This window comes from Lineus longissimus, chromosome 7 (genome assembly GCF_910592395.1).
Source record: "Lineus longissimus chromosome 7, tnLinLong1.2, whole genome shotgun sequence".
NCBI lineage: Eukaryota > Metazoa > Nemertea > Pilidiophora > Heteronemertea > Lineidae > Lineus > Lineus longissimus.
In genome coordinates this window covers 19950080-19963346 of record NC_088314.1, presented here as the reverse complement: position 1 = coordinate 19963346, position 13267 = coordinate 19950080, and the positions used below count along the sequence as shown (strand labels likewise).

At 38.9% G+C, this 13267-nt stretch overlaps 2 protein-coding genes and 1 long non-coding RNA gene across 3 annotated transcripts; all 3 read left to right on the top strand.

Annotated features, from left to right (window-relative positions):
• The first annotated feature begins 562 nt into the window (after nucleotides 1–562).
• LOC135491549 (uncharacterized) lies at nucleotides 563–5788 on the top strand. The gene is made up of 3 exons (XR_010447847.1): nucleotides 563–587; nucleotides 4421–4513; nucleotides 5303–5788. It is a non-coding gene; the product is annotated as an uncharacterized LOC135491549 (long non-coding RNA).
• A 4053-nt stretch (nucleotides 5789–9841) lies between these two features.
• On the top strand, nucleotides 9842–10921 carry LOC135491642 (beta-1,3-galactosyltransferase 5-like). Its single transcript, XM_064777613.1, has one exon. It carries the CDS (start codon nucleotides 9842–9844, stop codon nucleotides 10919–10921), a length of 1080 nt encoding a protein of 359 aa, XP_064633683.1.
• A 1337-nt stretch (nucleotides 10922–12258) lies between these two features.
• Nucleotides 12259–12990, top strand: LOC135491641 (uncharacterized). Its single transcript, XM_064777612.1, has one exon. The coding sequence runs from the start codon at nucleotides 12259–12261 to the stop codon at nucleotides 12988–12990; it is 732 nt and encodes a 243-aa protein (XP_064633682.1).
• Nucleotides 12991–13267: the final 277 nt, after the last annotated feature.

Sequence of the window (13267 nt, the reverse complement as noted above, 5' to 3'; positions counted from 1 at the left end):
AGATCATCAAAATATTTATCTTGGCCTGATATTGTTTTAAAGGCCTGTAGACAGCGTTATGAATAATGATGGGTATTTTCATAATGGTGAGACAGGAAAGGTGGTCTAGGATCATCAGACGCGGCACATATCCCATTAAGTAGGAAAAGCCATTTTAACACTGCTCACTCGAATTCCAGTCCAACACCACGCCGTCATGTCAGACCCGAAGAAAATATCTTTACTTGAGCAACAAACCCTTTCGTTCAGGCACATTTAGAGGCACATCTTACAAGAAAACCCAAACAAGCTGACGTAGTTGACCAAGGTCTAGTCAATCTAAAAAGGTATTGACTTGTTTTCCCCGAGGTTGGGCAACTTTTCCCACCTAGGGTACGATTCCAAACTATTGTAAACAGATAGTTTGATGATCACCGCTACGGAACACTGGATGTGGGGTCATCCCTTTGCGTAGGCAAATCAAATGGGTTCTATCAACTGGGAAACATAAAATCCCCTTGATGAAAAGTTATACTCAGGTTTTGACTTGGGCCTGGTTGTTCAAAATATCATTTGTCATTAACGCTGGCTGGCGTAATCTCCTTTAGGTAAGTTTGTGAGAATTTATGCCACATTTTAGTAAATGCTTGCATTAGTAACAAAACTTATTTTGAACAACCAGGCTCAGAACGATATGAATGCAGGGCTAAAATCCTGCTCAACCTCTAACTGTACACCGACAAATTTGGGGGGGGGGGGGGTATTTTAGTTTCTTGCATTTCACCAATAACCAATAAACCAAGAAAGAAATTTTGACTGGAAAAGCCAAATAAAATGTCACCAAAGTCCGGTGGTGGACAACAACATTTTTTTGGAAATATTGGACCAATTTGAGTGATGTTAATACTTTGACCCACTTGCAATTGCCCTTAAAGGGCCTTGTCATCCCATCGTAGAGTCACTGGGTCAGGACTTGCCCCGTCTTGACCCTATATGATAAATTTATTCAGACATGACCTATTCAACATGTTCAATTATCATTTTGTGTCGCACTGCCTATAGTTGATGAACTGGTGTCGCTGGGTTGTCCTCTGGGGCAAATGGTCAATCGGGTAATCAAAACAATACCCGATAATTGAAACATGATCAAATTCAAAGCAGAATGATGGTCAATGTTTCAATGATTATGTCTACACTTGTTTCAATCCTAACCTTCGATTATCATGTGATTTCTGTAAGCACACACTTCTTGGAAATAGGAAACCTGGAAAGTACTAATATTTCCATTACATGACAATAAGAATAATATCCCATATGGCCACACCACTGCAGTCAACATTAGGTCAAAGTATCAGGTGGGAACAGGCCTTTAGAAAGTTTCATAAGGTCGCCATGAGCTTAGTAAGGCAACATATTTGATGACAATAAAATATGAAAGAAAAACGATCATACAATGTTCAATGATCCTTTATTCACAGGGTTGATCTACGACAAGTGATAGTGAAGGGATGAACTCACTTCTAATTGATAGCTGAGTCTCCTCGGCTTTAACCTTTGCCTTAAAGGGCCTATGCATTATCATCCCATCTTGAGTCACGGGGTCAATTAAGGGTCAGGGTAGGTGTGGGTCAGACTGGCACTATAGGGCCTATCATCATCATCAACAAATAAGACTGGGGCCTTTGCCATATTCAAATATTTTTTAAAGAAAAGGCATGGCACTTCCCGAGGCCTAAAACGACCCCAAGGCACCTCCTGCTTAAACTCTTTAGCTGAAACACCATTAATGTTATCTATGCCTTTTTATAATATGCATGCTAAGTTACCCACGGTCAGTAACAATGCTCATCCTTTTCAGTCTGCATTAACTACAAATATCAATATAAAGGTCAAATTTATTATCCATTCCAATTCATTGTCATTGTAATGTAACCATTTACTATGAAGTCGTTTTCTATAAAATTCTGTGCTTGACCTGTCAATGTAATCACCTGTCATACAGATGTGCAAGTTGAATAGGGGAGCCTCAAACGACCTACTTAAACCTCGGTGACCTTCGATGACCTAACTGAACCCTCCTGCCTATGCTTTAATGCTAGTGCAGGACCTGCACGAATTGTGGTGATGAGTGACAAAAATGTCACTCGTCTGCAGACAAAAATGGTCATCGCTGAGTGAGATATTTACAGCAGGTCGCACATGGCCAAATGTAGAATTGTACTATCACTGATCGATAATAAATTCATTTCATTGGTGTTGATGGGGTTAAAACATGGTAAATTTCAGGTAAGCTTTTGGTTACATTCCATTGTTGTGCATTGTCTATTACGGTTTAGTAATTTTTCAGTGATCATGTTTGGCGAACTCAGACCATGCAGTGAAGGTTTACTAACTGGCCCAGACTCATCTGCGACCACTCCTGCTTCTGTATTGAACAGCATGACATGTGAACCCAGTCAAGACCTGCAAGTTTTCTTTACTGCTACAAAATGCAAAGAAAAAAGACATAACGTAATCTAACCATTATGAACGATTATTGAAAGATGGTGTATGCCATTATTACTTCTGACGTATGCGACCATTCACGCTATATCTCCCATTCAGCATGAGGAATTTTTGGTAGGTGTGCCATGAATGAATCAATTGAAAGATACACAATAATCAAATAAGATCTAGACTTATAGTGGATATGTTGATCATGAAATTTTGGCCTGAATAGAATTGTTTCTCAAAACTTGTAATATTTAACAAAAGAAGTCTGGCATTGATATAAAAATGATAAACAGTCTGTTCCAACTGATCTCATGGTTGAATAAACTGACTAAACTGCAGAGGTCGAGGGTGCGTGTGTGACACACTGAATTAATAGGAACACAAGGGAACTTGCTCCAAAAAATGCCTGTAATGCACGAAATTTTGAATATCTCCACGCGTTAAACGAATTAACAGTTCCTTTCAAAACAAAAACGCAGTGTGTGGGCAGAGTGGGGGTCATTAATAATTCACAGCTAAAGATGACAAACAGTTTAAATGAAACTATTCTAGATAGATGTTGAAATAATTTCCAAATCCCTTTTTGACTGAGGAATGTGCTGCACATAGTCAATCTTGGGCAGTGTTTTACCAGGCTTTTGATTAAAAGGCCACTGGCCGATCAGTGTTTTACCAGGCTTTTGATTAAAAGGCCACTGGCCGATCAGTGTTTTACCAGGCTTTAGATTAAAAGGCCACTGGCCGATCAGTGTTTTATCAAATTGGCTTGGATACCAATTTTGTTGTATGGAACATTCAATTGACATGTTAATTAATTAATTGAATTTTGTATATTTTTAGAACACTTTTAATGTGTCTTATATGTCTTATCCTTTTCTTTTTCACGCTGAAATTTGTCAATTGCGCCTTACTTTATCAACAGAATATCCGCAATGTTGTGTCAAATGAATAAACAATCAACTGAGTTTGATTTTCATCAATATTATTGTAGCCAAGGGCCATTGTGCTCACCGTCCAGATAATTGGTGGTCCTGGTGGTTGTGTTACCGGGGGCCTTGTAATGGTAATTAGAGAGGAAACCATTTGGCGATTCTTGGTCGTCGTAGCGGGGTGGTCGCCGACCGGGGTGGTTGCCGACCGGGGTGGTTGCCAACTGAGGTTCAACTGTACTCATAACTGGAGGTTTGAACTCAACATTATATCTGCCATATCTGAAAGTCACAAAATGACCACGAATTACATTGATGGCAGTGAACTGAGTACACCTGTGACAGGTTGACAGCTAAACAGGTCATAAATTCTTGTGAATGGTGCTAATATTGAAATACCTGTAAATTCAATTGATACCTTTATGACACATCGAACAGCTGGGTTCATAAGGCTTGTCATATAGGGAGCAGCACTGGACGGTCGACATCTACTACTCATTTACCGACATACTTTTGCAGGACACTGTGAGGGGGATACATCCTTTAATTGACGGAATGAAATCAGAAGGGGCCAACCTCACCTGGGGAAAAGTCAGAATTTGGACAGCTTTCAGTTGTTTTTGTAGTAGCAATCTGCTATTCTGATGTTGATGTAAATCATTTACTTGGAAAGGAAACCACCTTTGGACATTTACCAAAATCAGTGGTTCGTATACCTTTTCAATTTCTGACACTTCGGACTCAGATAACCAGGATGCGTCCAAATATGGACAGTTACGAGATTTCATGTCTGAATTTGAAAGCTGTCCAAATTCTGACTTTTCCTGAGGTGACAAGACTTAACACACAGCATTCGCTCAATAGGTCATTCAACAAGACTGAGTTTTGATATACCAAACTGAGATTTTAAAGAAAGCTTTTTAAAACTTTTTCTACTCCATTTCTTTATTTCTAACTTGATTGTGATGGAAGAGTCTTCAGCTACTGCCACCCCATCATAGATCAATTCTCAATTACAGCGGCGAATTTGTCATGCTACAGATGAAAATCTGTATGACACAGATCCACCTTGTTCAGAAAAGACAAGAATGAGGTAACAAATTTCGAACCAGGTAATATATAGGTAGTAGCACCTCCTGGAGGGAAAACATAAAAGGCCTTCATATCAGTAAACAAATAATTTATCATACAGGATGCAATTTATTCAGAATTTCATGCTGAAACTTAGGTTCACCAGTACAAATCCATCTGTTACACAAGTGCAGATTTGAAATATACCACACTTGATGTAGGAATATTCGAAAACAGGATCTTGTATCAATAATTCTTCCACCAAAACAGTTTACAGACAGACCTAAGTCTGCAGAGGTGCAAAGGCATAAATTATAAGATTTAGTTCACTGACTACAATTGATTTTCAAAACTCCTGCAGAACGATACCCAACGTGACAAATGGCAGCTTGAATCCTTTTCATTAATTGTTATTTATATTTTCATTCCAACTCATAGGGTACATCTAACTTGAATCCTATGTCATCCAGCCGGCCTTATGCACGGTTAATCAAAAATTAGGGTTCAATGGTACAAGGACATTTGTAACTTTATTCAATGATGCTGCACTGTGGGCAAAGGCATTTAAATAAATACCTGCTTACCTAGAGATCTGTGTTTTCCTGTTGGAACTACAAGCATTGTATCAAGGATACTTTTTCAATAGTCATATTTTCACAGTTTCATGGAGTTTGAATCCAAAAGTTTTTAAGACATATGATATATATTTATATATAAGGATGAACTTTACTATGGTTTAAAGGACTCAGATAGTTCTTAGTAATCCATACTAATGATAAACAATAATTTCTGACAAATTTTTGAAAAACTTTTTTCTCAATTTCTTTCAGCGCAGTGGCCTCTCTGGTGGCAGTGTTTTAAACATGTTGGCCTGATGCATTCAAAACAGCAAGGAAAGACACTGAGAGAGGAAATGATAACACACAAGAAACAGACAAAGGACTAAGATTATTTTTAGGGGCATAAGGCCACACATTTCTTACTCTTATTCTGTTATACACCTCCCAACACTTTAATATGAGGCCCTTGTTTCTATCATGTTGCAAAGGTAAACCGTTGCCTTTAACCATCATTATGTTTTGGAGATCCATTTCAACTCTTGGGTGATCAAGCAGAAAGTTGAGTTACATATAGATGTCTAGCCCAATCACCCCGGGTTCAAGGGGAACTGATTCAACATGTTCAAGCTTATTCTAGGTTTCATTGACCCATCACCGTGTGTTGTACAGCCATTTAGATAAAGAAGAAAGTTGAGTTACGTGTACTTGTTGTCTTGCTTAATGACTCCAGATGTCGAGGAAACTGAATCAGGCCTATTCTATCCATACGTCTGTAGGAGACAATGCAACTGTATGATTAAATAACAATAACTTCGTTGTTCAATCTGACTGGAATTCCGCCTACACATAATACGCACATGACCTATTCATAGATTTGAAGTGCGTAGTAAAACCAGGAACTTGCTGGACTATCTTGGAATTGGGATTCCCCGTTTTGTGTTTACTGATCTAGGTTTCCTAACAGTAGGTTCAGTATAGGAAAATGAACAATCCATACACTGATAATCTAATCAACTTACGGTGAAATCTGAAAATGAGGACAATTTCAGACCCAAAACAGGTACTCATGCCTAGAAATCGTTGAAACAGGAACTTGTCAACGAAGTCTGACATCGTTCATGTTCATGTATTTTACAGGAAAGTAGTCCCAATGTCTTCTGATTGGTCAAGGGTCTTTACAACGCTCCAGGAAATGATCCAGTTAAGATTTCCCCATCAACATTTTTCTGATTAGGTCTGAAACTTTTTAACGAATTGGCACGGATCTGACATGTCTGAAGTTGTTTAAGATCCTGTTGAAATTACAGGAATTTCTTTCACTTAATAATTTCAAACACACGTTGTTTGGTAATTTGGACATTCCATCCTCAATGTATCTGGATCAAGGAATTGTGATAGGAACTCTGAAGAATGATTAGACATGTTAGAAATGGTTGAACTGCACTGCAAAAGACCCGAAGAAACAATAAACTGGAGGACACAAGTTTCCGATACGATTCAAATTGAATTTTCTTTGAAGAAAAACCAACTCTTGTTTTCGAGGAATACAGTGGAACACTGGTAACACGACCACTCATGAGACCGAGGTTGAATATTAGCATTACCGGGGTAGTCGCGTTAGTGAAGTTGAAAATCTGGGGACAAAATGCATGATTAGGTTTTCCTGCCAAAATTGTTAAATTGTTTTCATAAGTTCAAAATTCTGAAGAATTTTAAAAGCCAACATTATTTGGGACTGATGATGTTTCTTTTTGAGCAGAAAAAAAACAAGTGAAAAAAATATTTTTGCTGTCGGTACCCAGCATGTCTAACACTGACAGGGCTGAATGATGAAAAAAAAAACAGGGATAAAATGATTCCAAAAATGCAGTTTATTAGCTTTCAACTGGTTCCACTATACTCTGTAACAATACATCTGTGCCACCAGGCTGAATCTCCATCATTGTTTTTATTCAGAGATACAATTTCTGGTACCAACACCTCCTGACATGCTCAATAAATGAGTCTGTCTCTTCAGTAACTCTTGATGCCCCCATAGGCATCATGTATCAATCAGATGGTTGCTTTTTTCCAAAACAATATTGCCGTCTAACCCCCATTAAGATTATTAGATAATGCCAGAAGATGAAATTTCGGTAGGGAAATGGCTGAACCAGACCCTACCCCAGACTCTTATGCAGGCATCAAGCAATTTTAAGACGATCCCTAAAGGACTTTATCAGGCCAAATTATTTCAGATTCTGACAAGATACTTCAAGAGAATAACTCTATAAGTATGATATTGGCCAAGAAACATGTCGTCTCACTCCAACTCATTTTTCCATGTTTTCAGAAAAAGGAAAAAAACAATCCCATATACTGATAAATCGATATTTATTCATGAATATATTTTGAAACATAGTTTATATAAATACTATGAAAATGCAAATGTAATGAACACAAACTTTTATTACATAACAGCTCCAAGTGACTTTTAGGCAATTTTCCTATGACTTAGGCAATATTACAGCCTGAGATATGCAAAATGATTGTCAGAATCAGTGACTTAGGCATTTTTCACTTCTTTGAAAAAGTAACTCAATTCATTTGTGACACAGTGAATAAACTGCAAAAATTTAAAAATTTGCTGTTGATAAAGGGTATCACAATCATTGCTAGTAACCATGGTAATTCAGGCGTGAGGCAGACCGTCAAAGAATTGGGACTTGCTCAAACTGCCTCTGCCAGGTAAAATTGCCTAACTCAGATTCCGAGTTAGGTAGATTTACATTCAATGCATTTTGTACACCAATATATTGCCAATGAGATAGACATTTTTACAGAAGGTGTATCACGTGGTTGGGAGTTGAGATTGGCAGCTATCTAACTTTCTCCAAAAACTGAGTTAGGCAATTTGTTTGGGAGCATGATGATGTAGAACATACTGGCAAAAGGTGGAGTACTTATATAACTAACTGGAATTTGGTTGTTGTTGGACGTAATGAACCTGCGTAGTCCAGAGCATAACATGTAGCATGGTATGGCAACATCACTCAACCTCTCATGGAATCGGAACTGGAATTCAGTGCAAAGGAAAACATTTTTAACGTGCTTCAAGGCCTACACTGCCCTTTACATTCATCATTTTTCTTTAGCCAGGTAAATATGACTTTTAATGCGTTAATTTTTTAGGTAAATTAACCAACAAGTTACTTCCTAGTGCAGGCACAAGTTTATGCATAATTTGCAAAGTGTTTGCTTTCAATCCACTGACAAACCTGCAGTGAGTTTTTCTCTATTTGTGACTCGCTCCACCAAAACTAGGCGCTTGTCGCATCTGAACTTGACAGGTTGATACGGACTTGTTGTTCATTTCCCTATTGTAGACCTTTTGTGAAAACTGATTTGGTAACATTTCACCAAAGGTCTACAATAGGGAAATGAACAACAAGTCCGTATCAACCTGTCAAGTTCAGATGCAACAAGCGCCTAGTTTTGGTAGAGCGAGTCACATTTGTGATATAACCACATTACCAGATGAACAACAACATTTTTTTTTAAACTCCAAAGCAACACAATTTTCCAACATTGCTGAAAAACGGTCTCCTTTCCCACAACAGGTGCTCGGTACGTTGGAAGACCTGCCCAATTCTCAGAAAACTGGGGAATTGCTTCTCCAGAGTCGTATAGCCAAATTATTGTCTATTATATGTATTATTCCATGATGAACAAAATAATGAGCTTTATCTGTTACTTGTCCTCATCGCTAACTGGAATCCTTTAAGTCGCAAATGATGCTAACAAGGACTTGTGGAACACAGCCAAATTTTCACGGGCACTTCAGTAATTTTTGAGAACAACCTCAATATGCCAAATTCAAAATTGCCAAAAAATATATACAAATCAAGACCACTTTATTCTGGGTTTTTTTTTACACTTTTCATTTGATTATATTCTAAGTTTATGTAGTCAAACAATTGAGTGAACAGAAGCCCAGTATCTAAAGTGCAACACAGTAACACCTTAGATCACGTTTAGGTTTTTGAACCATTGTTGCATCTCTGGTTCAAACTATTACAGGTGTGGTACAAGAGAAATCAAAGAATACATTTCAACTGTAACAGTGTTACCCATGAGCCAGAGTTGCAGCATCGGTTTGAAAGCGTGATCAGGGCTTCTTGGCTGTCCTGCATATCCTTACTACAGTGAGGAAGCTGTTACTTAAGAGACGGTCCAGACGAGGACTTTGTTGACAGGCTAGATTTGCTGACAGAGCCTGGCCAGTTGTTGACAATGAGATGTGACAGGTTGCATGATCCATTCAAAGATCACATACATATATTTCTATACTGTACTAGACACAAAAGCAAATACAAGAGGGGTTCAAAAAAGTGGCTTTTGAGGTGGTGACGGCTTAACTGGAACAGCTGCAGACACGAATGTCAGTATGCCTCAAAAGAATCAATCAAATCAGAACGGGTACTAAACCTGACTGCAAATACTCGCTATATATTTTCTCTCATTTTTGAAAACATTTCTTCATGGAAAATTTACATTTGGACAATAAATCATTACATTATATCCTACATTCAACCACGGACTACAAGGAAAATTGACATTTTGACAAGAAAAATCATATATTATTTCCTACCATCAACCGCGGACTATCAATTTGATAGAGGACACATAAAGATGAGAAGAAAATTTTATATTTTAATTTTGGCCGTTGCCATCGTAAATATCATTGGTTTCAATTTTTTTTTTAAATTGTCTCATCAACGCAGGCATGTTGTCGTGGACAATGTTGAACAAAACCTTCATGGAGCTATAATGGCAGGTGTCCCGATAAAGGGACCAAGAAGTCTTCGTCCAATGACAGATTTAGAAACAAGTCAGAATGTGAGGCCTCTGAAAACTGCCGATTTGTTTAAACAACTGAAGAACCTGAAAACTGCAGATTTGCTCAATTTACTAAACCTGAAAATGATTGATGAGAGGACAGCAAACATGTTACACCAATTAACACTCTCGGAAAAGGATGAGATACTGTCACCTCCTCCATGTGAAGACGACATATATTTGCTCATTCTGATGGTGAGTAGTATTAGGAATTTCAGGCGCCGAGCAGATGTAAGGGAATGGCTAAAGATTAAACCATATCGAGGGAAGAAAATTCGGTTGGCTTTTATCGTTGCACGAGTGTATGAGCCCAAAACCGAGGCAAAACTACGCAATGAAAGTTCTGTCTACAATGACATCATACAGGCCAACTATAAGGAAGCCTATCGTAATCTGACATTCAAGGCCTTGGCAGTATTAAAATGGACCGTGACACAATGTGGGCATGCAAAATTCCTGGTGAAAATTGACGACGATGCAGTCATGATCTATCAACACATTGTGGACTATGTCATCGGACTGGAAACAAAAAATGTGACCATGGTATACCAAGGCGCTACATTTGCAGCGTTGGAACCTTACAGGAATCCGAAAAGTAAGTGGTACATCTCTCATGAAGATTTTAACAATGATACCTTTCCCCCATATGCCAGCGGGTTCTTTGTTTTGCTTTCGGTAGAAGCTGTTCAGAAGATGTACCACGCTTCTTTCCACGTCTCACGAGTCTATGGCGTCACGAGGCAGACTTTTCCAGTCGATGACGCTTTCATTGGGGTCCTCGCAAGATACAGCAACATTAAACTGAGGAACCTGCCATATGTTATATACAGATGGCCACAAATTGAAAAGGTACTGAAGACGGATAAGTGCATCCTGGTGAAGTTGATAGCTTCACATTGCTTTCATAAAAGAAACAAAGAGATAGTCAAGTATCTAAAACAACTGGAGAATATGACTGAAGCTGAAGTGCAAACCTGTGAAAAGAGGAAAAATGTGTATCCCATAAACTAATAAGGGGTATTGACATCCCAATAGGCTGAACTGATTTTCACAAGGGGATGTTGAAATGATGTCAAACTTTGAAACTGAAGACCAAACTGATGTCGCTACAATGCAATGACAGTTAAAGCCCCGCGTATCGATGGCCGTTATTTGGCTGATGCCCAATTAACTTTTTGATACCGCAGACTGAGTGTACTCGGTTGCCAGTTCAGTCCCCTGCAACGCACACCGGGTTCCCTCGGTTGAACAATTCCCTTACAATTTCAAGCTATCTCCACCCGACCATCTTTTTGAAATCGATCGAGGCGCCATCTGATATCATCTATGAGAACTAATTATTCATTTTGAGTATGAAAGATGGCAAAGTCGGGATGTTCAGTGGAAGATAAGCTAAAATGGCGAGAGAAATCAGCAACCAATTTTCAGTGGCTGAAATGCTTGTACATTGACTAAAACAATCACAGACTAAAAACAAAACCATAAATGAGTTTGAATCATTGCTCAGGCTTTGTCTTATGATTGCTAACCCTCAAAATGAGATAAATTTCTGAAATTCAATTAATTCGTTGTACATAATCAGCTTCTGCCAATTATCTCTGTTTCTGACAAGACGGCAAAATATGAAATTTTCATTCGAATGGCAACTTTTTGCTACTTTATATATCTTGGATTGCTATGCAGTAAATTGAAGCAGACCCCAAGGGCTTCAAGATGATGTATGATATAAGCACTTTAGAGCAACATTACATGTCCTCTTCAAATAAAATGTGAAACTAAAGCTGTTCAGACCAAAGAAGACAGAATTAGTTAGTCTTCTAAAGGTAAAAGAGGTACAAATTTTAGCCAAATTAAAGTTGAGGATCTACAGTCCCAAACCCAGTCAGGTAGAGGTTATCATCCAACTTCACACTTTCTATCTATCCTAAAACCTTTCAGAAGAAGTCAGATAGATACTTCAAAGAATCAGCACTACAACTTAACTATTTCTCACCGGTAGCCAATCTGACCTGTTGGGGGCGAGGAGACCTGCCTCGAGCAACATACTGACACTCACATCGATGGTGGGTTTCGATCACGGATCTCTTGACTGTTAGCCAAAAGACCTGACCATTCCTCAAGAATCTAATCCAAAGTTAAATGTCATTGATTTTTGAAAAGAGACTAACATGTCAACTATATGTTGATATGTCGACTATATTACAATGTCCGTTGGTTGCGCTTTATTGTATGATAGTTTATGCGGATGACGCACAACTCTACAATCATTCCGCATAAGATGCCTACAAGTCACCGTTTCTTGCACTGAAAATTGCCTTGCTGCCACTGGCACATGGCTAGCTAACAACATGCTGAGCAAGAATGACGACAAAATCGAAGTCATGCTTTTTGCTTCTCCTCACAACCTCAAAGCCTTGGACCACATTGCTATACAAGTTGGTGACTGCCTCGTCAGGTCCTCGCCAGATGTAAGGAATTTTGGTGTTATCTTTGACACCAAGATGAACATGGAGAAACAGGTGACCAGCGTTTGTAAATCCGCCTATGCACAATTGAGAAATATTGGTCATATCTGGAGGTACCTGACCAACCGTGCAGCGAGATCTCTCGCTACTGGTCTGGTCATTTCCAGGCTTGACTACTGTAATTCGTTTCTCGGCTGGCTGCCTAAAGTTCTTACCAAGTGGCTGCAACGGGTCCAGAATACTGCAGCCCGCATCGTAACCGGCACACCCAGGCATGAACACATCTCACCAGTGTTAAAGCAGTTGCACTGGCTGCCCGTGGGGAAGCGAATTCAGTTCAAGACTCTGGTTCTGGCCTTCAGGTGCCTGCACGGCCAGGCCCCTAGGTATCTCTCTGATATGATCAATGTTGACAAACCTCAAAGGCTCCTAAGGTCGGAAAATTCTTTCACCCTGGTTATCCCAGGTGCACGGACACAGGACGACGAACGGCGGTTCAGCGTTTTCACCGCCAAGCTCTGGAACCAATTGCCAGAGGGCTTACAGAAGGCACCCAGTCTAAACATCTTCAAAAAAATGCTCAAAACACATCTTTTCAACAAGTGCCTTCTGTAAGCCGATGTAACAATGTAAAGCGCCCGTGAACGAGCATCAGCTTGAAACGGACGATACAGAAATTCGGTATCTATGTATGTATGTGAATCTAGGTAATAAAGGTACAGGAAAAAAAGGTACAGGAAAAAAAGGTACGGAAATAAAGGTACAGGAAATAAAGGTACAGGAAATAAAAGTACCGGAAATAAAGGTACCGGAAAAAAAGGTACTGGAAAAATAGGTACACAAAATTGCATAAATAGGTAAAAAAGGTACACAATTTTTAAAAAAAAATCAT

Coding starts and splice junctions, on each gene's coding strand:
- LOC135491642 (XM_064777613.1), top strand. CDS start 9,842: ATGGCAGGTGTCCCGATAAAGGGACCAAGAAGTCTTCGTCCAATGACA.
- LOC135491641 (XM_064777612.1), top strand. CDS start 12,259: ATGCTGAGCAAGAATGACGACAAAATCGAAGTCATGCTTTTTGCTTCT.